This window comes from Lepidochelys olivacea (genome assembly GCF_965140295.1).
Source record: "Lepidochelys olivacea isolate rLepOli2 genome assembly, chromosome: 14".
Taxonomy (NCBI): Eukaryota; Metazoa; Chordata; order Testudines; family Cheloniidae; genus Lepidochelys; species Lepidochelys olivacea.
In genome coordinates, this window is record NC_140424.1 from 15,922,962 (window position 1) to 15,948,346 (window position 25,385).

Consider the following 25,385-nt stretch of genomic DNA (forward strand, 5'->3'; position numbering starts at 1 on the left):
TCCCCACCCCCCTCATCTCTTTTTCAAGCGGAAGAGCCCTAGTATTTTTCCATCTCTCCTCAGATGGAAGCTGTTCCACACCCCTAATCATTTTCATTGTCCTTCTCCGCAACTTTCCCCATTTTAACACATCTTTTGTGAGAGGAGGTGACCAGAACTACAAGCAGGATTCAATGGGCAGGCATACCATGGATTTATACAGTGACACCATACTTTCTGTTATTACCTTTGTCCAAATGGTTCCCAACCTTCTGTTATCTGATCAATGTGCAACAGCAGTCACAAAAGCTGTTTTCAGGGAACTATCCAGGACGACTCCAAGATCTCTTTCTTGAGTGGTAACAGCTCATTTAGACCCCATCATTTTGTTTGTACAGTTAGGATTTTTTCCCAATGAGCATTACTTTGCACTTCACAACATTGAATTTTATCTGCCCTTTTGTTGCCCAGTCACCCAGTTTTGTGAAATCTCTATTGTAACTCTTTGCAGTCAATTTTGCCTGTAACTATCTTGACGTATAAGGGATTACAGGGAAGTGTCTTCTTAAAGTTATCCCATAGAATGCCTCACACAGTGAATAGAACTTGCAGATGTAACTGATGCAGAGTGGTTATGGAAGTGTAGGCAAGGCCTTTATTTGAGTACAGGAGCCAGGAGCCTTTGAAGCAGGGTGGCAGTAAGGCCAGCACTGCCCATTTCCTGTACCAACAGTTTAGACTGAACCAGTGCTGATGGGAGCAGTTAGACTTGCCTAGCTCATGAACACTTGGGAACCAATACAAACACTTGTGTAGTAGATAGGAGGCTTTACCAGGTATTTATCAGGTATTTGAAGCAGCCCTACATGAGCCAAAGCTCTCAAGTGTATATGGGTCTTAAGATACAGTCTTTGTACTTACTGCTTTTGCAAATGTAGCAGAGGAACAACTTGAACTGACACACATGGCAGATGGGGGAAATCTTTACCACAAAACCATAGAAAAATTGCAAATGTATGTTTTTTGTGAACAGTGCAACATTTAAATGTTGCACTGTTTTTACAAGAAACAGTATCCATTTCTTAAACAATCACTCCAACAGAAATTTCATACCAGACAGGTTGAGAGTGATCAAATCTAAAGGGCAAGACATATAGTTTGCCAAAAGTAGTTCAAGCCACCTATCTCTGCCCCAAACTTGATTGCAACTGCTGGAAGCAGCATTTTAACAAGCATGACAGAGCTCACGTGAACACAGGATTACCTTCAAACTAGCATTGAACAGAAATTAAGAGATAGCTAATGTCTTTCCTATCTAGTCCAGCTTCTGAGGCAAGTACATAATTGTTCCCTTCACTATGTTTTTCTAATGCTTTTCCAGTCATCTAAAATGTCTGGAGAGAGAGTGGTGCAGCTGCTTTCGTTGGATGACTTTCAGTCTTTGCTGAGAAGCATCCCCTAATTAAAATAGCAAAATCTCAGAGATCTTGTGTTCAATGAAACCCAAGTCAGTAGCTTATAAATTGCATGATTATGAGCAGCATATATTTTGACAAGCAATGTAATTATTTGACTTAGCCTTTGTCTACATTTAAAATACTACACTGGCACAATTGCCTTGCTGTAGTGCTTCGGCATAGATGCTACCTTAGCTGATGGAAGGGGTTCTCCCATCAGCCTAGGTTATACAGCTCCATGAAAGATGGTAGCTACGTTGACGGTAGAATTCTTCCATTGACCCAGTGCTATCTACACAGGGACTGATGTCAGCTTAACAGCTCTGCTCAGGGATGCAGATTTTTCACACTCCTGATCAACAGTTAAACAGATCTAATTTTCTAGTGTAGACCAGGCCCTAACAGTCACTTGCTTAAGATAAACAGATAGTATTACACTTCAGGAAACAATTTGATTTAACTTTGTTGTGCAAGAGCGATGAGTTAACATGGTAGAGCACCATGACAAGCTATAAACTGACATGCTTCAGCCATTATCAATATTACAATTTATCATTTCTGCCAAGTGGTAATATTTCGTTTTTAAGAGGATTAACTAGCAATCAATTCAGAAAAGATTGGGTGAATCATTAAAATTGTCGTAGCTCATTAGAAATAAACAAAGCAGACGCCATTTGCTAACAATTATGATAGTTTTGCCCTTTTTTATTTTTTAAATGAGGTGATATTTGTGTTGGCAATTTTTTTTTAAAAAGGCTGCTGCTCAATGAGGAAGTTTCTAGCTACCTTTACTCTATCATTAGTACCATGCTATATTGTGTTTACTGTTCTAGAGTGCGCTGACAATCTAAGTAGAAGGTCACATTAAAAATTAAGTTAATTGAAAACAAACTTATTTGACAGACTGTTTTGGGAAGTTTAGTAATAAAGTTGGGCTGAAAGATGAAGTCATCTGATTTCTTACACTACTGGTTGATAACAGCAGCTCTAGAACCTGTCCCTACCAAAAAAAAGCCCAGTTTGGCTCCAATCTTATCAGTTTAATAGACTATTCTACTTCAATGTGTTAGAAGAATCAATGCAGACATATGCACAAGAGTTAGAAAATGAAAGAATTTGCAACTGTTTTGTTTGAAAATGAGTTTCTGTAGTTTAAGTCTGTACATATATTCTGCTAGTGATGTTCTCTTTATCAATCTTTAACCCTTCCCCTGCTGATTCTCCAATGCCCCTTGTCAACAGCGTTCCACTGAATTAAATGGAAGGCAAGGGCACACTTATTATACTGAACAGCACAGAAGATACATTTGACCTGGAAGGTTCAGCAGCAAAAAGTTTTGATTTTTTTTATTATGTATTTCAGTCCAGGTTTAATACACTGAGCTACCCTTTCTAGTTGAAGAGATTAGTGCAAAAATGCCTTTGTGGAAATGTTGTCCAAAGCTAGACACTTTCACAACAGGGTGCCAAAACCTGAGAGACCCACCTTCTCCAGAGGTTTAGTCTCATCTCGGGACCAGAGGATTATGGTTTATCCTAAAGGGAGCTCTTTAAACTCAAAGTTGCTGTTCTTCACTTGTTTTGGAAAAAAGATTTTTGTAAAAGGACAAACTTAAGAAACCGTTTTCTGGTTTTAGTGACAGATAAAATTTCACAGAGGAGTAGTTAAAAGCTAAGTCTTTAATCCGTTAATACAGAAAGCAATTGTGTAAGTCTCACTTCAGTACTAAAAAGGGACATTTTAAAACATTTCAGAGAAAGCTCATTGGAAGTTAATGGGGAAAAGATGACAGATGTTCCACCAGGACAGCAGTTCTCAAACTATGGGGTGGGCTTCCCAAGGGAGGTGCAGGAATCTGTCAAGGTTTTTTTGTTTTGTTTTTGTTTTTTTAAAAGAGCGCTGGCTGTTAGCCCCGGGTGGCTGGGGCTCATGCAGAAGGGCTGTGCACACACAAGAGGCAGGAATAAAGGGGGCAGCTGGAGCCACACCATGTGGTCTCAGACTTTCCTTCCCCCTGTTGCTCAAACCCTCACCTAGAGGTGACAGGGCTCTGGCTGTCAGCCCTGGGGTTGAAGCAGCAGCATAGAAGCAAGAAGGGTGTCACTGGGGCATTGCAACCCTTACTTCAGTGCTGCTGCTGGCACGGCATTGCCTTCAGAGCTGGCTGGTGGTATATATACTGGGGGGCATAAAGAGTTACAGACACAAAGGAGGGCCTGATCAAATAAGTTTGAGAACCACTGCTCTAGGAGAGACTGCTGAGAGTTTCCATGCAACACACGTTTGGATACAGTACATCACAGAGCAAGACCAATGGGGGTAAAAGACCCCAATCCAGCCAACTTTTGCTTTCAAATACTGGCAAGCACTAGTTGCACAACTGGTCAGGTTTGCAATTTCCCACCAGCAAATCTGGCTTTTGACACCACACCTATATATTAGTATTTGTTAAGTGCTTTGCAGATGTGAAGTATTGTAGAAATGCTAAAGATTAAAAAGATGGCAGAACTCCCATTAACTTGCTCCTGGCTCTTTTCTCTCCAAAGCTGCTATTAGCTGAGAGCCTCAAAGAGGGGAGGGTGCCAGTGATGGACATGGGATATGGGGGTGTAAAGAGGGTGTTTGCAGGTTGAAGGAAGAAAGGATGGAATGGAATACCATGGAGAAAGCTCAGTGGATGATTTGATTGAGGCTGAGCTCCAGAGAAAAAAAGGGGATATAATTCCAAACTGCATCTGGAAGGTCCTGCTGCAGGGAGGGAGGTTCAGGCACCCCTGCTGGAAGGACAGTGCTGTGCCCAGGGAGACAGTAATAAGAAACTGGGAGAGAGATGGATTAAAATGGAGACTATCACAGAGCTTTGATTAAGACCCAACAACTCCCTGTGTAAACCCTTGGATCCTGACTAGTTCATGTAGGTGTCACTGTGCATAGCAAGATGCAGGAGGATTCTGACAGCAGCTGCGTGTGTACGTAGGGGTACACCATGTTGGCAGAAGGGTGTTGCTGAGTTAAAAGTGTTTTTAACAAGACATAGCTGTTCGTCAGCAGCTATTGCCTGAATGCAGTTAACTACTTAGTAGTAAAATCCTACTATGCTTTCCAGATGAATGACCTTTGCAGTTAGCAGCTTCACAAATGGAAGCCTTACATGAATCTGTACAACTTTCCCCAATGCTTAAAAAGGTACATTTCTCAAGGATTATAATTGCACTTTAAAAAAAACACACCCCCCTTCTTATACAATTTCTCTAATTTCCCCCATCCCACCCTGTCAATATATAAAAATGGAAAGAGAGGCTACAATTATTTACTGTCCTACAGTTATTGGGATTTCAAAGATTTGATTCAGGTGCCTGACGGAAAGCAATGACATCCAATTTAGAGAGCTGGACAATAGCGTGTTTTTAAAAAACATTTTCACAGCTTGGCTTGCATTGGCTTCAGATGCTTCTGGAAAGACTCATGAACCTGTAGGGGGGAAAAAAGGGAAATTAGATAAAAATAATTTTCTTGTTATGTTTTTATTTTTAAACACATTTCCTGCAGGATCAAAACGTATCTATACAAATAGAGAACCAGTTAAACAGCCACCTCTGCAGTATGCTGGTAGCAGTCAAAAAGGGGGAAATCTGGCCAGAACACAGGAACAAACTGCCTTCCCCAACTATTCCTCACAAGAAGGGCATTGGAATCTTTAATGTCCATGGAGAGTGGACAAGTCTGTTTAAAAAACATTAAATTCCCACAGGAAACTGCATGCTCCCAGTTGATCCTGAGAGAACAAAGGGCTGATTGACCCTGTTGGGATTCCTAGCAGTGTTTACAAGTCTGGCTTAGCCTCAGGTTCAAGATACCTAATCAACTATGGACCTAAACAAGGCAAAAGAAAGCTACAGTATATTGGCAGGGTACTGTAGTCAATCCTGTTTTCCAAGATGGAGATCTGTCCCTGGCACATTACTGTATAGGTCTCTGGTTTTTGACTACAGCAGCTACAAACAGATTCAGAAATGCAGCAGATATTCTCAGAAACCTAGAGGGCAACTGTCAGTTTCTTTCCTCATTAAAAATAGTCACACTTTGTAAAGGCATTTGTTTTTTGCAGAATCTTCCAGCAGGGCTTTTGTAGCTGCAATTGCTTTGTGCTGAATCATTTGGCTCCATGACAAGTGGAGTAGGAACTAGGAGGGAGAAATAAGGGTTCATCCTTACCTCTGTTTTGTTTAGTGGGGATTTCTTTGCCCATTCAAACATATTCTCGTAGATGTTGCCATCATATCGGCCAAGCACAGATCCAAGGTGATCATCATGAAAATCAAAGGCATCAACCAGTGCTACAGCATTGAGACGGATTGCAGCCAGAAGCTCCTTCACACGCTGGTACACCTGAGTAACCTGTGCATCTGTCAAAATGCCCGCCTGGGACAAAAGCCAAGAGACTTATCAGAACAGAATCTAATTACACGCACAAACTCTCATGGTTCTTTGTGAGAGACTAGAGAGAGTTCTTTGCAGGTCAACTCTCCCCTACAGGGAAGGCCAGTATGTCAAAATATTAGAGATAGTAAAATGCTAAGTAATTGCATTGGTCTTCTAGACAGGAGGAAGACAACCATCCCTTCAGCCTATTTCCTCTTAGTGAGGTGACTCCAAAGAATGAAAATGCCTGTATTTTAAACCCCAAAATCAGAAGTTCTCTTAGCACCTGCATTATATGAAATCCTTCCTGTTTTCATAACTATGTTTTGTAAATGGAGGAAGTGGCAATGAGAGACCATACTTATGTCAGCATGAACTTACAAATACCACTGTTTGTAAAAGTATGCTCCAGCACCATAGGAGTTGAGAGAGAGAGAAGTAGCTTGGATCAGACCACTTGGATACTCAGATAGGAGACTGATCTAGATGAAAGGTTTTGAAGGCCAAACCCTTTTCTTCTGTGCTTATTTACAAATGGGTACCGCCCATGCTGGGGTGTGTAAACAATTACTGGCATCACCACATGTGCATGATATCCATCTCATATTATCTCCCTGCTTGATACTACGCAATCTACCAGTCACCGACCTGAAAACAAGAAGCCGGTCTAAAGAGATGAATCTTTGACCATATCCTAATGGCCATCCAACTCTGCCTTTGGAGGGCTGCAAAAGGAAGCTAATTCTAGCACCCCCTCTGAAATAGTTCTGCCTTATGCCAGGCTTACCACTGGAGCTCACAAGCCTGAACACTCCAGGCAATGGCAGTTGTCTTTCATCTCATGGTAACTTCAGACCAGAGCACTGTGGCCCTTGAGATCTGGGATATTAAACTGATAAGAACAGATATAACTTAAAAGATAAAGTTTGCACTTCAGTGTCCAAGAGACACAGACAAGGCTTTCATCTCGGGGCCAAAAGACCAAACACATCAAGACACTTAATCATAGCCTTTAATACACCAAGAGACTACTTACACTTGGTCTGAGCTCCGATACTAAACTGTGATACTGACCTGCAGGAAATCCCCTGTGTGCTTACTGATTCCATAGAGTGCATACAGGAGACACAGATTGTTCATCACAGCATGGACAGCTGCATCATTAATTCCTGAGAGCTGTGCTGTGAAAAGCTTCACCACCACATAGTGACAGTGTGCCTGCAAAAGTGGTATAAAAAAAAAACACCCAACAGTAGGGAATTCAAGGTCAGAAGCCGAAGACAGGAGAATGTAGAGTTGAGATGCTTCCAAAATGTGCTTATTTAGTGACATTACTGACCTCAGATGCTCGCACCAGGTCAACAGAGGTTCGGTTCCAGGCATCTTCCTGGCTCTTCCTGCGGTTCAGCTCAGCTTTCAAGTTCTTTGCTGCCGCTTCAACAAGTCTGTTTTACACAAGGTGTGTGGGGAGGGTGGGTGAAGAGAGAAACAGAGTCTGCAAAGTGACCTCATACCAACTACAGAAAATTCACAGAAACTGGCTGATGTCTTACTGATGCATTAGGCACTAAGGAGCTCAATTCTCACCCCATCCCAACATTTGCTGTTCCAGAACCCACATGTTCATTCGTGCAACTAGGATGGCATGGCTACATCAGAGTAGTATTAGGACAGCTTTAAGGAAACAGGATAAAAATAAACCTCATTTTAATGAGATGGAAATACTCAAGCAGCCTCATGTCCCCATTTAGTACCTGTGCTATTTATTTTTCCCCTTCCCAGATGTAGGGCTTTATACTGACTCTCCTCCCCACCAGGTCTGTAGTCACCACTATTTTAACCTCTCCAGGAAGGTAACTGCAGTTTGATTAATTTTGGCATCTGCAAGTTTGAATTTACACCAAAAAACCCTCAAACCAGCTGCACAGGGAGCTCAAGTGCTTAAATTGTGTTGCATTTAGATGGTCAAGAGTTTTTTGAAACTTTAAGTAGCTGGGATTAGGTTACACCTAGCAGAAAGCATCACTTCTTGGAGATTAAAAAGATATTTCACTTGGACAGACGCGGTCTGCAGACCATACGTTGCATGCTGCTGCATTAACAGAATTGCTTAGCTCTATCACATTTCTCACTAACATAAACACTTTACAGCATTTTATTAATGCATAGTTCTTTGCATTAAGTGTGAACTCACCTTGATGCCCGCAGTTTATACACCTCCATCAAGCTGGCTGGATCATTGATGTGCACCGTTGTAGGCCTAGCAGCCACCTGCTGTGGCTGGATGTGTTGTCCTGAGAGGTCGTTAAGGTAAGACACCATGCCACTAACCAGGTGACCTGAACTAACCTGGGTGTAACTTTTGATCAGGAACCTGAATAAAAAAAAAAAGAAAGAAAGATTGCATTGCCCCATTCATTTGGATACAGAATAGACAGATTAACTTTTGGGGTTTAGTCTGTAGAACTACTAGCCAATATATAGGAGTTGCATATACTTGCAGTTATAGCAGAAGCCAGAGAAGGGGACAGAAATATATAGATCCAAGAGAAGGAATATTGCAAGTTAGGTGGTAGTGGACAGGTGGTCTCTGTGCCCTTCTGACCATCTCTCCAGGCAACTAACGACTAAGTAGGGAGATCTCTTGAAAGAAGTCACCTCACCTAGCAGTCTGCAACATCATGACAGTGTTTTCTCCCTCGTAGGTGCAGGATGGGGTGAAATTAACATAGATATCAGGAAGGCCACTGCAACGAGAGTAGCCATGCCCACCACATGCCATTCGACATTCTTCAATGCCAGCGTTGGCTGTCCATGAAGTGAATGCCTTTAGCCCTGCAGACAACGCGTGGAGCTAAGGGAGAAAAGCAGAACTGGTAGCTGCCAAGTCTATTGCATTAGGTCACTGATTTACCACAGATGCCACCCAGTTTGCATTTCCACTATTAGCTCACAAGCACAATGGGCTTCAGTGGCAGCCAACAGAATGATTATACTGTACAATCAGCACCATCTACCTGCTGCTTATCATAGTGTTATTCAATCTTTACCTTTTGTTGACCTCAGTTATAATATCAGAAGTTAGTGCTAGAAAATACTTATTAGGTCATACAGCTCATTTCTCTCTACCTATGCCATAATCTTTACAGTGTATACTCCAATGCTTTGTCTAGTCTACAAGACAAAGATGGGTTTCCATTGCATATTGTCATTTCACCGTATTCCTTCGGCCACCCACTAAGTGATTGCACCTTACAACCCCACTCTCACAAAGTTCTTAGTTCTGCCAATATCTTTGATTAACAGCAGTTCTTCCCTGGTTCATTGGAAGCATGGTCCAGTGGCTACCATAGAGGACTTGAAGTCAAGACTGCTGGGTTTCATTCCCAGCTCAGCAAAGCCTCGTTCTGGGTGATCTTGGGTGAGTCACTAACTCACATTTTTTAAAGGTGCAGTGCAGTATATAGATGCAAATGGAATGATGCCTCTGGGTGAATTATCAGCAGGGATTGAATCTAGAACCTCTGGATTTGAAAATCTCAAAGCCTCTATTGCTTGCCCAAGAGGACTGGGGACCATTAGCTCGCAGGCCACAGCAGCTTTTACATAAAGTATCAGAATCACCCTCCAGTTTTCAGACAGGATAATTACCTCTGGCAGCTCGCTCAGGTCTCCCTGGTTGATGTCACCAGTGATGCGCTGATAGGTCTTTTTCATGTAGGCTCCAACAAAGTGAAAGGCAAAGGCAGTTGCCAGGAGAGGAAAGAGTTTGTATTGTTGGGTTTGATAGTCCAAGATCTGGGGCTCCGGTTCCCTATAGCAATACATGAGAGTCATTACTGTGACTGCTGCCAAGTTTCTGCAGACATCCTGTACAACAGTAAGAGCTTACCTACACATACTGGAGTCCATAATGAGGGTTGTAAATTCTAGTGCCCCAGAGCTGCAGACCCTGGCTCTGTGCCAGGGAGCTTGGAAGTCCTGACAGTCCCAGTTCAAGGCAGAGTTCTCAGGGCTTCCAGGTTGGTTGCTGCAGAGTCAAGACTCAAGGCTCTATTAGAGCCAGAGCTTTCAGACTCGTGTTTCCCACAACAAGTAATCTGGAAGCTCTGGAATGGTGGGTTTCTCTGCCTCAGTGGCTCCCAGAGATTTGGAGGCAGGGCATCATGGGGCCTTCTCTGCCTTGGCAGTACTCCAGGAAAGTGGAATTGACAAGAGCATTCCACGCAAGGAGCCATAGAACTGTCACTTTGATTTTCTGCTGAAAAACCTTCAACCAGCTCCACTCCCAGACCTGCAGTCACCTTCTCCAGCAGCCAGTATGTGGGGATCCCCAGAGATTCCTGCTGGCTCCCTACAATGCCAGTCAAGCGTGTGGTGAGGCCTAGACAGCTGCAGATTAATTATTTCATTTTAACCATTAATAACAGGGGTGAAAAAGACAAGGAGGTCAATTTCACTCAGCAGCTGTCCCGGTCCCTGGAGTAGATTTCTTTTTGGAAACACAATGCATTGTATGAGAATTTTCACCCCCCGAGAATTTTGGGTTCATGAAAATTTCAAATACATTTAATTTCATTCCCATTTGGAATGATATCACATTTACAAACCACAACGTTTTCTGCAAACCGGAAATCCTGCATTTCAGTCAGCTCCAGCTAGGAGTGAGGAGGCATCTGTACTTCTCTTTCAATTGCCACGGTAAATTGCATCATCCACAATCTGCATCCCCAGCTCTCCCCAAAATGCTTGCCTTTTGTCTAACATCCATTTATTTTTGGCATTTCAACTTATGACACAGGCAGGCCCTTCATTTCACTGCAGCCACTACACTTACCCTGGCTTTAGCTCAGACTGGTGCCTCACTGAACTGTAGCGGATGGCAATGGTACAAGCCCTGGACAACGAGCGAGCAGAATCCCCCACAATGAGGGATCGGATGAACACCATGGTCCCATAAGTCAGCTTGTCACTGAGTGGTTTCACATATGTGCCATCTGGTTCAACCTAACAGAAAGACAGGATGGTGACCCAAGGGGTTTCCTGCCTTCTAAATTCCAGCAGCAGCTGCCACCTTGCTGTGGAACAGAATGTACATGAGCACACCTACCAAGTGGCATCTAGCCTTCACAAGCCTCTGTCAAAGAACACCATGACACGAGTGTAATGTCCCCTACCTCACTTGAAGAGTTTTAGCATGGTTCTCACTGTAGTAGCTGCAAGCAAAAGGATGAGGGCTGCAGAGACAGTGACATGTTTCTCTCAAGTTCCTTGCACATTCAAGAAAAAGGCAAACCAACAGACGTTCTTGTAAAAGTGATCAAACTTATGTCTACTGTTCTAAATGTTTTGACATTTTTCTCGGTGCATCATAGAGAGCAGAGTTACTATTCTAGAGAGTCCTGTGCAAGCAATAATTCGATGGTCTTCAGCTATATCAGATTGGTCTCTAACCACATCAAGTCACATTTAATAAGGCACAGGTCTTAGAATCATAGAAAAGTGGGGTTGAAGGGACCTAAAGAGATCATCTACTCCTTAGCAATACTTGCATGAGAAACTCCTAAAGATAAACCCACGGCTCTACAGGAAGTGCTAATAATTCAGTGGATGGCACTCTTCCCTCTGAGTCAGTAATTAATTACAGTCACAGGGTGCTTGCCTGAGGAGTTGCCTTTTGGATGAGTCCTAAAGTGGTCATTAAAGATCTCATGCACTTCTCCTAATGGAAGAGCTGTTAATGGCCATAGCTGGTCATATTCCAATTTGGACAATTCCATTCTGCCTCTAAATTCCTTCTTTAGTTTCTGATGGATGCAGTATTCTTCCTCACTTCCTAAGCAAGCTTATTGTATGGTGGCGGTGGTGTGTGTTAAACAGCTGCCACATCCACCCCTGTTGTGCGAAGTGATTGTGAATAGTTCAGAGTGATTTGGGATTAAGAGCAGCTACAGAAATGAAATATACTGAACTTGCTCATGGGAACCATAGGATGTGAAGTGAAGGGGGTTATTCGAAACAAAGTGTTGCACAGGGATCAACTGTCAGTTAAACCTTAGCAATAAGTAAGGCTCCGTGTTTGTCATGGAGGTCACGGATTCCATGACCTCCGTGACTTCTGCAGCAGCCAGGTGTGGCTGGCCCAGGAGCCGCCTGAGCAGCTCGGGCAACCCCTGGTCCAGTTGCACTGGTTGCCACTGGGGCAGTCTTCCCCTACCTCCCAGTGCTTTCCCGCCGCCAAACAGCTGTTTGGCGGTGCTTAGCACTTTCCAGGAGGGAGATGGGAGGAGCAGGGACATGGCGCACTCAGGAGAGGAGGCGGAGAAGAGGTGGGGCCAGGGCGGGGATTTGGGGAAGGGGCTGGAATGTGGGTGGGGAAGGGTGGGAAGAGGTGGGGCAGACGCAGGGCCTCATGGAAGGTTTCAGTGATGCGGCCCTCAGGCCAATGTACTAGTCCTCATGTGGCCCTCATGGTGATTTCAGTTTGAGTTCTCTGAGCTAGGAGCTGGGGTCGCCGCTTCTCAGGTGCTGGGTATGGACCCTGCCCCAGCCCTACCAACCCCTCCCCAGCACCCCTGGAGCCCCGCAGGCTGTGCCCCCAACCCCAGTGGCACCCCGCACAGGCCATCCCTGTCCTCCCACCCAAGTTTTAGTCGGGGTATAGAGTAAAAGTTATGGACAGGTCATGTGAATTTTTGTTTACTGACTGTGACCTGTTCATGACTTTTACTAAAAATACCCGTGATTAAAACATAGCCTTAGTAATAAGATCCATTTAGTCAGAGTTGGAGGAAGTTCTGGAGGTTAAGAAACAAACCCTTCTTGCTCCTGGCTTTATAATAGAGGGCTGGAAGACCTGTGGAGATCCTAGGACAATACAAGAGTATAATTTCTTCCACGCATAGCTCAGTAGCAACCCCTCTGGCTAGTTAAGGGTTGACTTTGACAGGGTCCTAAAGGAGGCAAGTTTGCTTCTCTAGACAGCAAAGATGATAGCTGTGATGTAGGATTTTCAGGGTGGAAAACGAAAAATAAGGGGATCCTCATGGTCAGAGGATTCCACAGAGAACCCACAGGTAAGCAATGGGGACAGATTTAACCCAGAGAGGGAAGAGTTAAAGTATGTTGAAAACTCTGTGCCAGCTCACTACAAAAGAGCTGTTAATGACTGGCTCCAGAGCTCACTCCTTTACCTTGGCGTACTTCATCAGCATGTTCTCCCGGGGAATGCGGAACTTGTCCATTTTTAAGTAGCCATTATCCATTTCATCATAACCAAATTTTGGCCCAATGTCACCCACAGTAATACCTGCCATAGAACAGTGGGAAGGAGTCAGAATTAACAACAGGTGAAAGACCTAACCCTTCAATAAGCAGGCAGTCTAGATTTCTGGGAGCTCTTGGCATTCTGATATGAATGGCAGCAGATAAGCAGACTTAACATTATCCTGTCCTCTTATTGCAAGAGTGTGGATGAAAACCCACAAGGATCTTCATACTCCACATCCCGTCCTATAATACAGGGATTGGGGGAACGCTCTCCAAAATTTGTCAGTGCCACTCCTGGCTAGAGAACAATGCAAGGAATTCCTTCTCTCTTGGGGAGAGGAGCATGTGGTCTCCACAGCACTTCCAGCTTGGGAGTACAGCAACATGGTGATATCCCAAACTAACCTCCACTTTCGGTTACCACTAAACCACTAGATTGGCCTTGTCATTTTAAGTCTTAAGGTAAAAGCCCTCAGGCTTCTAGAGCCACACAAGATCTATCCACACACTTGTGCTGAAGTGTTATAGTTCTGCAATGCACTTCCTATCTGAGTTCAGTCTGAAAGATAAGCCATGTATGTTAACAATACTTGCAAAGCTATATGGCCTGACAATGTGTTGACCCTTTGTTTCCCAACAGTGCTAAACCCCAATGTAGACTCTTACCTGGCAAGGGCTCATGGGTGCCCAGCTGCCGTATGGGTACAATGAAGGCATGCAGCCCTTTGCATTGGCCCTGGGTGTAGAGCTGAGCCAGAACTATGGCATGGTTTGAGGTCTTTCCAACTGCAAGAGCAGAGAAAAAAAATATCATTTTAATACTCTCTCTTCGATAAAACACCATCTGAGATTTGATGAGCTCTACTATATATTAGCTCTTCAATGCTAATTAAGGGTCTGATCCCATAGCTGGCTCACAAATGAAACTCTCATTAAAGTCACTTATGTTGTGTGTGAAGCAGCTTCATGACTCTCAAGAATCACATTCAGTACTAAACAATTCCTTGGCAAGACTCCTACTGAAGTCAAAGGGGCTCTGCCTACAACAGAAATGAAGGAGGGGCTTCAAATACACAGGGGATAAAACTTCAGATTAAAGTCATCCTAAACTCATGTTGTGTAACAACTCAAAAAAAATGCCCAAAGAAATTTGGTGATCCAAGATTACAGCTGAACTTTGATAAGTTTCCTACTTGGCTGAAGAATGATTTAGCTCTACACACAACTTCCTTCTGTACCCATTTCCAGTCACTACCTTCCAGATGCAGCAGTCCTAACATGGATATGAATCACCACCTCCTACAGACAGGAGAGTGCCTCCTTTAGCTTCCAAGTTCAAATGCACAGTGATTCACTTACGTCCACCTGGCCACCACTTAATGGAAGTCACAGTGGGGCTGTTGAGAATGAATTCCTGGGTAGCGGGGTCATAGGTGGCAGTAGTTTCCAAGCCTCGAAGGTGAGTTCCTATGGGTAGTTAGCACATTATATTTTAACAGTCACAGATGACAACAGAAACAGAACTGAACAATGAATTGATGAACTCCAGCAGTGATGCAACAAACGATATAACCCAAAAGGCAGAGAGGGCACACCACAGTGTACACTTAAGAGCACGGCATTTTAGAAGTATGGGAGTTATTAATCTGACAGCCTGGGCACCAAGCCAGAAATGTAAAATTATTTCAAATGATACAAGTGCCAGTATCCAGGTTGTTCCAAAATTAGGCCCTTTAGTTTTCAAGCACCTCCACCTTGACCCTTTGCTTGTTTTGCATCAAGAAGCATATGATCAAGAAATGATCTACAATGTCATATCTACAATGTCATATCTTAGCCTGATTACACTGACACTGGAATCTGATTAGTTGCAAAACAAAGTCACATGCATTTAACAAAACATGGTCTCAGAAGTGCTACCATCATTATTCCCTCTCCAATGGGCTTGTATACCACTCATCTGATAGAGCGGTTTCTCCCAAATCCACGTGAGAACACAAGAGCACATATACGCTAGATTACCGAAGATTTTTCGGGCACCTACAATAGGCTGAAGGTAACAGTTCCATTAACTGCTTCCACTCCCCTCGTCCCAAGTCCTCACTTCACGCAAACTGAAGGCAGCTATATCTGACAGATGACATTCCCTGCACTGGTGTCCAGTCAATTTAAATCTAGATGTAGATGACCAGCTGTGGACTGACTTGATGCTCCAAAGTGGCAGACCATTACAGAACCATTGACACTACATGCGTATTTCATCAAGAGGCCTGACCCTACCATGATGTGTCCATGCACCAATTTCCAAAGTTTGTAGATCTAACTCTGGTGTCTCCATAGACAACTTAATACTCCCTTACTGAATTGCCAGGCCACCCCCACCATCATAAGCTTCAAACCTGATTGTACATACGCTTCTCATTTCAAATGACTGTGCTTTTACTACTAAAATATCTGCAAGTCAGTCTTCTTTGTCACTTGATGTCTCACTGTCGGTGAAGGATGGATCCAAGCTCACGATTCAAAACATTTTCCTACTGACAAGTTTCGAAAACAAACGTCTCCCAGGTAGAACATGCTTATGTGTTGTGAAGTTGTGTGACACATACACATGGTCCCCACTGATCTTGCAAGACTTCAGCAAATGCTCACTTGTGCCTAGGGCTAGGAAACTGGGTCATTGCCAGGGACATTGAAATTTGGTTGGGGAAAAAAAAAAAGATGATGAGAAAACATTGAGTATCTGTCACCTCTCCCTAAGCCTGTAAGCAGAGGAAAGGCACCTGTAAAACTGAGTGAGAAGTGGATGGACAAAGGAGAAAAACCATTCAATTCTTGATGATGAAAAGAACATGCCATGGTAGGAAGAAAAAGAGGGAACTTAAAAGAGAAATGTGGGTGCAGATACTGGGCTTACCCAGGTGATCTCCAAACTATGGTCAGCCGCAATTGAAAACTAACTTATTATTTTAGTATCTCTTTCAGGCTCTGTAAAGGTCTGCACTCCTGCCTTCCAGCTGAGTGCCAAGTAGAGCAACCAAACTGATCAGGAAGAGGCAGAAGTCATTCTGGAAATTCACGTGGGTCTAGAAGCTGCAATATGCTCTTATCAACACACCCATACAAATAGGGTATTTTCATTAGTCACAGTCTCCCTCATTTGAGTGACAAGTGAATATCAAATACACCCAGATACCACAGTGATGGGCACATCAGAAACTCTTAGAGATCAAACATTAAACAGAGTGGTACTATGCATAGACATGTGAACTATTTAAAATTCCAGAGAGTGTACACTTTTCCCCATGACCAGAACTGCACCTGCAGAGATTCTGGAAAGCGCATGATATTTTCCCCATGCAGATAAACATCCTCTGTACAGAAAACACCTTTGTGAATATACTTGAGCGAATGTACTGTACCGTGACCCATCTCGGTTTGAGCATAAGTGCCAATGATCTCCAGATTCCAGGCAGGCATGAAGAATCGGTCCTGCTGTTCCAGGGTTGCCTGGGTGAGGAGGGTGGGCAAGAACATGCCCAGGTGGAGGTCCAGAGGCTCAGGCCGTCCACGATGAATAGAACTGTGCCAAAATGCCGAGGGGTGGGAATGTGAAGGGAATATTATGGGAAGGAAGCAAGCATGATGTTGAAGGTGAAGATTGAGGGGGAAAAAAAAAAAGAATTGTGTTAAGAATTTAGCATGCAAATTTCAGAAAACCAAAGCACTGTCCTGGTCTGTATTATAAAGAAATCTTGCATACTCAACCACACTGCAGTGCATTTTCCTCTTTGCTAAGCAGGGCAGCATTTGCAACACTCCCCTTTTTAGCTTTGGCTCCAGTTTAAAGAGGAAAATCTATTTCTGATGTATCATATTGGCTAGTATAGAGAGTTAATACAAACCAGTGAGAAAGAAGATTCTGGAAGCAAGTACACATTTGAATTTAAAATGGATAAAAGGCTGGCATGAGTCAGGTTGTGTTTTAGTTTAAGACAGAGCTGGTTGGATGAAGTTTGACTGGATTATTTTGGAACTGAGGCAAGTCTACACATCTTCATGGTTTGAATGGGGTTCCAGGAAGTACTCAAACCCCTTACCACTCGAAATCCCACTTGTTTCAGCAGAAAGAGCAATGCTTCCATCTAGATTTCTTAAACTTGTCATAGCTATCAATGTTTTAGATTTTGCTTTGGACTTGCAAATTAGACATATGTAGCATATATGGACTTGAGTTCCAACTATGATCTCCTCCATCCTCCAACACAGCCTCTTTTGTTAAATTTTGTCTGCTCTTTAGAAAACTTCAAACAAAAAAGGACAGTGCTCTGCATAAGCAATCAGTCAAAGCTAGTGACCGCAACTGCAGCTGTGTGTGAAAAAACATTTATCAGTCAAGGCATCACCAGAACAGAGCCCCTGCCCCCAATCAAACATGCTTTATTATAATGTGTACCTCCCACTTCATCTAGCCGACTCCAAATTCTCTCAGATACTGGTTATCAGGTTATTTTTAGTTCTAGAGTCCAGAAGTCTTTGGACACCAGAAAATGTAATGTATTATTATTAACAACCCTTAATAATTTTGATACCTTCAACTACTTGGAGAACTGTTTCTCTTTGACCGCCAAATCTCCCAGCTGTGATAACCTAAGATTGTTTCTTTGTTTTGAAGTCTCACAAGATAATTCATCCAATTGGAACTTCTTGTAAGAGGTTTCACAAAAGGACATTTTGGATACTTTGGTGAAAAACATTTCCTCATCTGTTGGAAAGTAGTAGTGAGAGGGTAGGATTATTTCTCAACTGCTGACACCAGCACATAGTGAAGAGGGAAAAGCACTAGAGTGGCTGGGATGCAGATATTGCAGAAGTGTTGATCCTCTAAAGACAACATGTCCGGTACCTATATTTTACACTCTACAAATATGTAGTTTTTTGCCAAGTCATTCATAGAATGAACCTATTTTTCAGGTGACAGATTTGGGTTCCTGAAAAAGCACTGGTCTCAATGTAGACGCTTAAAGGTCTGGAATACTTGACAGAATGGATTAGAGTATTCTCTGTACTAGATATAGATGCACTTTACTATACACTGGTATGTTCTTTTACACATAGAGTTTCCTGGTAACAGCAATTCTTTCTACTTTGGCATTTCTGGTAGGGTTGCCAATTTTGGTTGGATATATTCCTGGAGATTTTAATCACATGACAATCTTTAATTAAAGATTCATCTTTAATTCCTGGAGACTACAGGCCAATCCCAGAGGGCTGGCAACCCCAATTTCTGGGCTTGTTATAGTGAAGATCCAAAAGAAATTGTTAGACAGCAATATTTTGTAACGCCCCATGCCTTATATAGTAACCCAGCTGGGTTAGACTTAATGGTCACTTTAACATTAGAAACATCAGGCTTTTAAGTGAGTTTAGTGCTGTGAAAGGTGCTCAGGTGACTGTCATGAATAGGGCCCTACCAAATTCACGGCCATGAAAAATGCATCATGGACTGTGAAATCTGGTCTCCCCCAGTGAAATCTGGTCTTTTGTGTGCTTTTACCCTATACGCTACAGTTTTCATGGGGAGAGACCAGCATTTCTCAAATTGGGAGTCCTGACCCAAAAGAGTTGCGGGGAGGGTGTGGTGGTGGTGGTCACAAGGTTATTTTAAGGGGTGGGGGGGCACAGTATTGCCACCCTTACTTCCGTGCTGTATTCAGAGCTGGGCAGCCAGAGAGCGGCGGCTGTTGGCTGGACACCCAGCTCTGAAGGCAGCGCCCTGCCAGCAGCAGTGCATTAGTAAGGGTAGCAATACCATACCAGGCCACCCTTACTTCTGTGCTGCTGCCTTCAGAGCTGGGCAGCTGGAGAGTGGTGGCTGCTGACTGACGGCCCAGCTCTGCAGCCAGCAGCGCCAAAGTAAGGGTGGCAATACCATACCCTGTCATCCTTACTTCTGTGCTGATGGTGGTGGCTCTGTCATCAGAGCTGGGCTCCCAGTCAGCAGCCCAGCTCTGAAGGCAGAGCTGCTGCCAGCAGCAGCGCAGAAGTAAGGGTAGCAGTACCATACCCCACCCCTCCCACACACAATAACTTTGTGACCCCCCCCACTCCTCTTTGGGTCAGGACCCCTACAATTACAACACTGTGAAGTTTCAGATTTAAATAGCTGAAATCATGAAATTTATTATTTTTAAAATCCTATGACCGTGAAATTGACCAAAACGGACCATGAATTTGGTAAGGCCCTAGTAATGAAGACTGAAATCCTTATTTAAACAACACGACAGATACAGTACAGGTGGTGACAATACAATAGTCCCTCAACTCCACTTCATCAATGAGCCTCAACCATGTGCTAGAGAGGACCATTTTGGAGGGGAGAAAAGGCTTCCATGTGCCATTCCAGACTGACAATTGCCCCCAAATATGGTGTTTTAAATGAACACCTATTCATGATAAAATGGACTGAAAACCAACTCATTTCATGTAGGCTACTGAACCTGATACCAACACCTATTAATCACTGCCATTCTGGACTGGATAAAGACTCCTATCCAATTACCTATCATGAATCACCGAAGCCACTATAAACATCACGCTAAAAAAATATATTAACTAGAAGCCAGTTATCATCAATGCAGCCTGTGCAATAATATAGTAATTATCCAACATGCACAGCAGAAATGCCTTACAGACATGTTAAGAATCAGTTTTTGACACTGAAATTGTGAGTTGCTCCAATATACCATCACTCTCACTAGCTGTGTTAGGTATATCATTCAATCAATATGCTGGTCACAGAACATGATGAACATTACAAGCAAAGTGACCCACACCCAGGGAAGAAAGTCACCGAGGGATAGGTCAATGACAAAGCATGCAAAACCAAATCACTTTTGTAGAAAGACAGATTTGATTTAAAACTTGTTGGGGAAAGGAAACAAAATCAGCAAGCAATTGTTTATTCACAGGATATCATCCACTTGTTTCACAACTTCTGGTCTTTAGCTAGTTTGGTTTAGAGTTGGAGCCTGTTGATTTAACAGAGTGATGTGAAAAATTCCATCAGGTAACTCTTCTTTGCATTTTCAGCTGGCATATGTAGTAGTAACCAAAGTAACTGAGATCTAAGCCATGGGTTTTGCCATCTGGTCTGGCAAATTACCGTATGTTGGGAACATTCCAGGTTTGAATTCAGGAAGTGTAAAAAGAGAACCATTTCATTTTCTCAGCCACTGAAACTTCTCTTGCTGGGACTTGTATAATTTGCAGTCTTGGGCACTGTGCTGCTTAGGGAATAGGATTCCCTGGGTCCATGATCAGTTCTTGTGTTTTGATAAATTCAGAAAGTAGGAACAGGGCTTTTTCCCTATAAAACAGGAACTTTCCATGAAGATATATAACTAAATGCAGCTACACCTAGAACAAACAGTGCTTGGGACAGAGCATAGCAATAACCAGTCTTTCACAAACATGTGATGCACAACTTCATCAAGCTACATTATACCTAAAGACATATGGCTGAGTTATTTAGGCTGCTCATCAATGCATTAGCCTAACTTTGCAACTTACATACCATAAATTCAGGCACAAATAGAGCTACTGCTGACTCCTGTCTGTCCTTGGCACCATAATCAGCAAAATGTTCAAGCTCCTATGGGCAAAAACCTCATCTTTTAATCTTTGTTTTAACAACTATTAAGTTAGTGAGCAAGCAGGAGGTGCATTTTTAAAAAAAAGTCATAATTAAAGCCATTTGTGAGTGAGACACTGTGTTGTTAACCGGTAGAAGAACTCTACTGTGGCCTTAATGGTCAACTGGCCTTTGGGGTGTGGGGTTTTTTTGGTATTGTTAAATTTTTATTTATTGTATCTTTCACCCTTTAGATTTTAACTACAGAGCATCACCACCAATTTATTAGCTGGAGTCACAGCACAGAGGTTACCCACTGGTTTCCAAAAGGAACTAACCGTGGCCCATCTCAGTCTGGGCATAGGTTCCAATTATCTGGAGTCCATAGGTTGCAGGTAGCCATTTGTCTTGCTGAGCAACAGTGCATTGGTTCTGTAAGGTGTATGTAAACATGCTGAAGTGGAGACCTAAAGGTGGAACAAAAGAGCCCTGGCAGGTTCTGCAGGAGAGAAAAAGAAGGATCAAGGTCTCAGCCTTACTTTAAGTGTGCTCCTGAAACAGCTTTCCTCCATCTCCAGCAGCTGTACACAGTAGACTCACTTATACTTTTGGTGTTTGTGCACTTAAAAGTCTCAATAGTAAACCTTAGACATGTAGAAATCATAAGCAGTACTAATGGGGAATGAACCAATACCTTCTGAACAGTTCCTTCTTCCTGCAATTTTTGGCTCCTATTATATTAATCACAAAAATCTTGCTCTACTTCTTGGACTCAGTGGAAGCCTGGAATTGAGGACCCTTAAAATGAGGGGCATACCATTAGTTTTAATAAGTTCAGCTGAAATTCAGATATCTGGCTTTGACTGAAAACATGTAGCTTTCCTGACTCAAAGCCCAATAGAGCTGGTAATTGGAACAGTGGTGAGGCATGGGTGTCTCGTTCCAGCATGGGGTTTGCTTTAAGGAAGTGCAGCCATTCTAAAAAGGCCACTATCAATTAGGAGCATTCAGGGATTAGGAAGGAAGAAGCTTCTTAATGAATGGTTCATGCTTCTTTCAGTACAAGTGCTCTGATTGTGTTATCTTTGTCTGCTTGCACCAGTGACAAGATCATGAACTTTTATCATTACAGCTGCTCTTCAGTTTCAATCATACCATTCCAATTATGAGGGGTTTGAGGGAATTCTAAAGTTGGACATTGTGAATAGACATCTTCACTCAAAATGCAAGGTATTATTTCACTAAACTGAACAGAATAGTATTTGAGAAATAACTGGTCTGGAGCGAAGACAATGCAGACATATTACTATTAAAGAGAGAGGCAAGAGTACATTACATACTAACATGCAGAATTAATTCAGACAGGACAAACAACATGCTGAAAAGTGTTAGTCCAGAATTTATACGGATTGTAAGGTGGCTACTTTCCCTTTGACATTTTGTAGAACTTACGTTTATTAAGTGCTCTTTTCATTTCTTGATCACATCAGTATCTGATCAGTTAATCCTCTAAAACTGGAATGTCCAGGACAAGCAGAAACACAGAGCACTCTCATTTGTCCCAACCAGTGACCAGAAAATACACACACACACACACCCCTGGAATGGGAAAAACTACTTGGACCCTGACAGATTTCATTTTGATGTTAGTTTCATTTTCATATCAGTGAAGTAAATAGTCTCTTTCTCACTTAGGGCTTGTCTATACAAGGGGTTTAATCCACAGCTTTTTTGAGTTAATCTTCTTCAAAAATGCTTTCACACATGCAATGCAATTCATTGTAGAGCACGGATTCTGCATGTATTGCAAACTCTGAAGTTCTCTTTCAAAGTGAACTAACTTTGTTGCAAAGTAAGTTAGTCTGGTCTTCTGTTCATGTGCATGCAATGCTGCAGCAAACTACTTTGACAGTCTTCCAAATGGCTATCCCAGACAGCTTTGTGGGAGACCGTTACTGACCCATTTACCTGTGTGCCTTCCCCTCCTCTTCGGTCAAGTTGACTGGATGTTCCCTTCCCTGTTTATAAGCTGGCACATAGCCAGATATTATCCATTCACTTCTGGATTCCAGTTTATAAGAACAGCCGTGATAATACTCCAGAAACCCTACAACATGCCTTGAGCAGCTGCTTGGAGCCACACTGAGACACTGGATTTTATTGTCATCTGGGGAGAAGCTTTGGTGCGGGAAACTCTTGTGGCCAACCACTGGAATAAAGACCTTTTTACGGACATTGTTAGGCAGATGTCTGTGAAGGGCCATAACCAGAATGCGTAACACTACCAGATCATAGAATATCAGGGTTGGAAGGGACCCCAGAAGGTCATCTAGTCCAACCCCCTGCTCAAAGCAGGACCAATTCCCAGTTAAATCATCCCAGCCAGGGCTTTGTCAAGCCTGACCTTAAAAACCTCTAAGGAAGGAGATTCTACCACCTCCCTAGGTAACGCATTCCAGGGTTTCACCACCCTCTTAGTGAAAAAGTTTTTCCTAATATCCAATCTAAACCTCCCCCACTGCAACTTGAGACCATTACTTCTCGTTCTGTCATCTGCTACCATTGAGAACAGTCTAGAGCCATCCTCTTTGGAACCCCCTTTCAGGTAGTTGATAGCAGCTATCAAATCCCCCCTCATTCTTCTCTTCTGCAGGCTAAACAATCCCAGCTCCCTCAGCCTCTCCTCATAAGTCATGTGTTCTAGACCCCTAATCATTTTTGTTGCCCTTCGCTGGACTCTCTCCAATTTATCCACATCCTTCTTGTAGTGTGGGGCCCAAAACTGGACACAGTACTCCAGATGAGGCCTCACCAATGTCGAATAGAGGGGAACGATCACATCCCTCGATCTGCTCGCTATGCCCCTACTTATACATCCCAAAATGCCATTGGCCTTCTTGGCAACAAGGGCACACTGCTGACTCATATCCAGCTTCTCGTCCACTGTCACCCCTAGGTCCTTTTCCGCAGAACTGCTGCCTAGCCATTCGGTCCCTAGTCTGTAGCTGTGCATGGGATTCTTCCGTCCTAAGTGCAGGACTCTGCACTTATCCTTATTGAACCTCATCAGATTTCTTTTGGCCCAATCCTCCAATTTGTCTAGGTCCTTCTGTATCCTATCCCTCCCCTCCAGCGTATCTACCACTCCTCCCAGTTTAGTATCATCCGCAAATTTGCTGAGAGTGCAATCCACACCATCCTCCAGATCATTTATGAAGATATTGAACAAAACCGGCCCCAGGACCGACCCTTGGGGCACTCCACTTGATACCGGCTGCCAACTAGACATGGAGCCATTGATCACTACCCGTTGAGCCCGACAATCTAGCCAGCTTTCTACCCACCTTGTAGTGCATTCATCCAGCCCATACTTCCTTAACTTGCTGACAAGAATACTGTGGGAGACCGTGTCAAAAGCTTTGCTAAAGTCAAGAAACAATACATCCACTGCTTTCCCTTCATCCACAGAACCAGTAATCTCATCATAAAAGGCGATTAGATTAGTCAGGCATGACCTTCCCTTGGTGAATCCATGCTGGCTGTTCCTGATCACTTTCCTCTCATGCAAGTGCTTCAGGATTGATTCTTTGAGGACCTGCTCCATGATTTTTCCAGGGACTGAGGTGAGGCTGACTGGCCTGTAGTTCCCTGGATCCTCCTTCTTCCCTTTTTTAAAGATTGGCACTACATTAGCCTTTTTCCAGTCATCCGGGACTTCCCCCGTTCGCCACGAGTTTTCAAAGATAATGGCCAATGGCTCTGCAATCACAGCCGCCAATTCCTTCAGCACTCTCGGATGCAACTCGTCCGGCCCCATGGACTTGTGCACGTCCAGCTTTTCTAAATAGTCCCTAACCACCTCTATCTCCACAGAGGGCTGGCCATCTCTTCCCCATTTTGTGATGCCCAGCGCAGCAGTCTGGGAGCTGACCTTGTTAGTGAAAACAGAGGCAAAAAAAGCATTGAGTACATTAGCTTTTTCCACATCCTCTGTCACTAGGTTGCCTCCCTCATTCAGTAAGGGGCCCACACTTTCCTTGAGCTGTTTCCTGAGCTGTTTGCACTTTATTAAAACGAGGGACAACAGGAAAAAAAAAATCTGGCAGGTGACATGTAACCTGTATTTTTTGAGGAGCTGGACAGGACTTTACATACCTACACACCATGCAACCCAGGAAGCTTCATAATTAAAAGCCTTTTTTTTCAGGGTCAAGCTCAGACATAAGGGGTTATGAATGTCCACCATCTGCAATATCTACAGCCTTACAGTCACCTGCTGGTTCCACCACTAGTGCTGCAACTAAACATGTGTCAGACAGTAAATTACCTGTATATATATATAAAAAAGTCTTTATCACTCATTAAAACCGTGGATTAGTTTGTAGTCAGGACCAGCAAATTCCAGCAAGATTCCATAGACGAAAATATTGATTCCTTGATTTGTGCAACAAGTTCTCCCTTTTGTCTTGTTCAGAACTAACATTTCATTGACGTAGTTCAATCATTACCACAAGGCTACACTCCACCCGCCGAGCAGACATTGCTGGAGAAAGTTTCTGAGGGGGAAATTGAACAGTGTGCAAAAAACACTGATGGAAAATTCATTAATCTGAGTCATGATGCG

General features: G+C 43.2%; 1 protein-coding gene across 3 annotated transcripts in view; it reads right to left on the reverse strand.

Moving 5' to 3' along the window:
- Positions 1-3,098: 3,098 nt before the first annotated feature.
- ACOX1 (acyl-CoA oxidase 1) overlaps positions 3,099-25,385 on the reverse strand; it is a 31,909-nt gene continuing 9,622 nt past the window's right edge. Inside the window, exons 3-14 of one of the 3 annotated variants that reach the window (XM_084647228.1) lie at positions 16,551-16,711; positions 14,488-14,595; positions 13,795-13,914; positions 13,053-13,168; positions 10,697-10,866; positions 9,511-9,673; positions 8,523-8,713; positions 8,054-8,233; positions 7,199-7,304; positions 6,934-7,077; positions 5,653-5,859; positions 3,099-4,908 (exon numbers count right to left, since the gene is read on the reverse strand). In XM_084647228.1, the coding sequence (XP_084503354.1) occupies positions 4,858-4,908; positions 5,653-5,859; positions 6,934-7,077; positions 7,199-7,304; positions 8,054-8,233; positions 8,523-8,713; positions 9,511-9,673; positions 10,697-10,866; positions 13,053-13,168; positions 13,795-13,914; positions 14,488-14,595; positions 16,551-16,711 (1,717 nt within the window). In that variant the 3' untranslated portion in view covers positions 3,099-4,857. Of the gene's footprint in view, positions 4,909-5,652; positions 5,860-6,933; positions 7,078-7,198; positions 7,305-8,053; positions 8,234-8,522; positions 8,714-9,510; positions 9,674-10,696; positions 10,867-13,052; positions 13,169-13,794; positions 13,915-14,487; positions 14,596-16,550; positions 16,712-21,099; positions 21,261-25,385 lie in introns of all 3 variants that reach the window. The other 2 variants (XM_084647229.1, XM_084647230.1) reach the window with 2 other exon arrangements.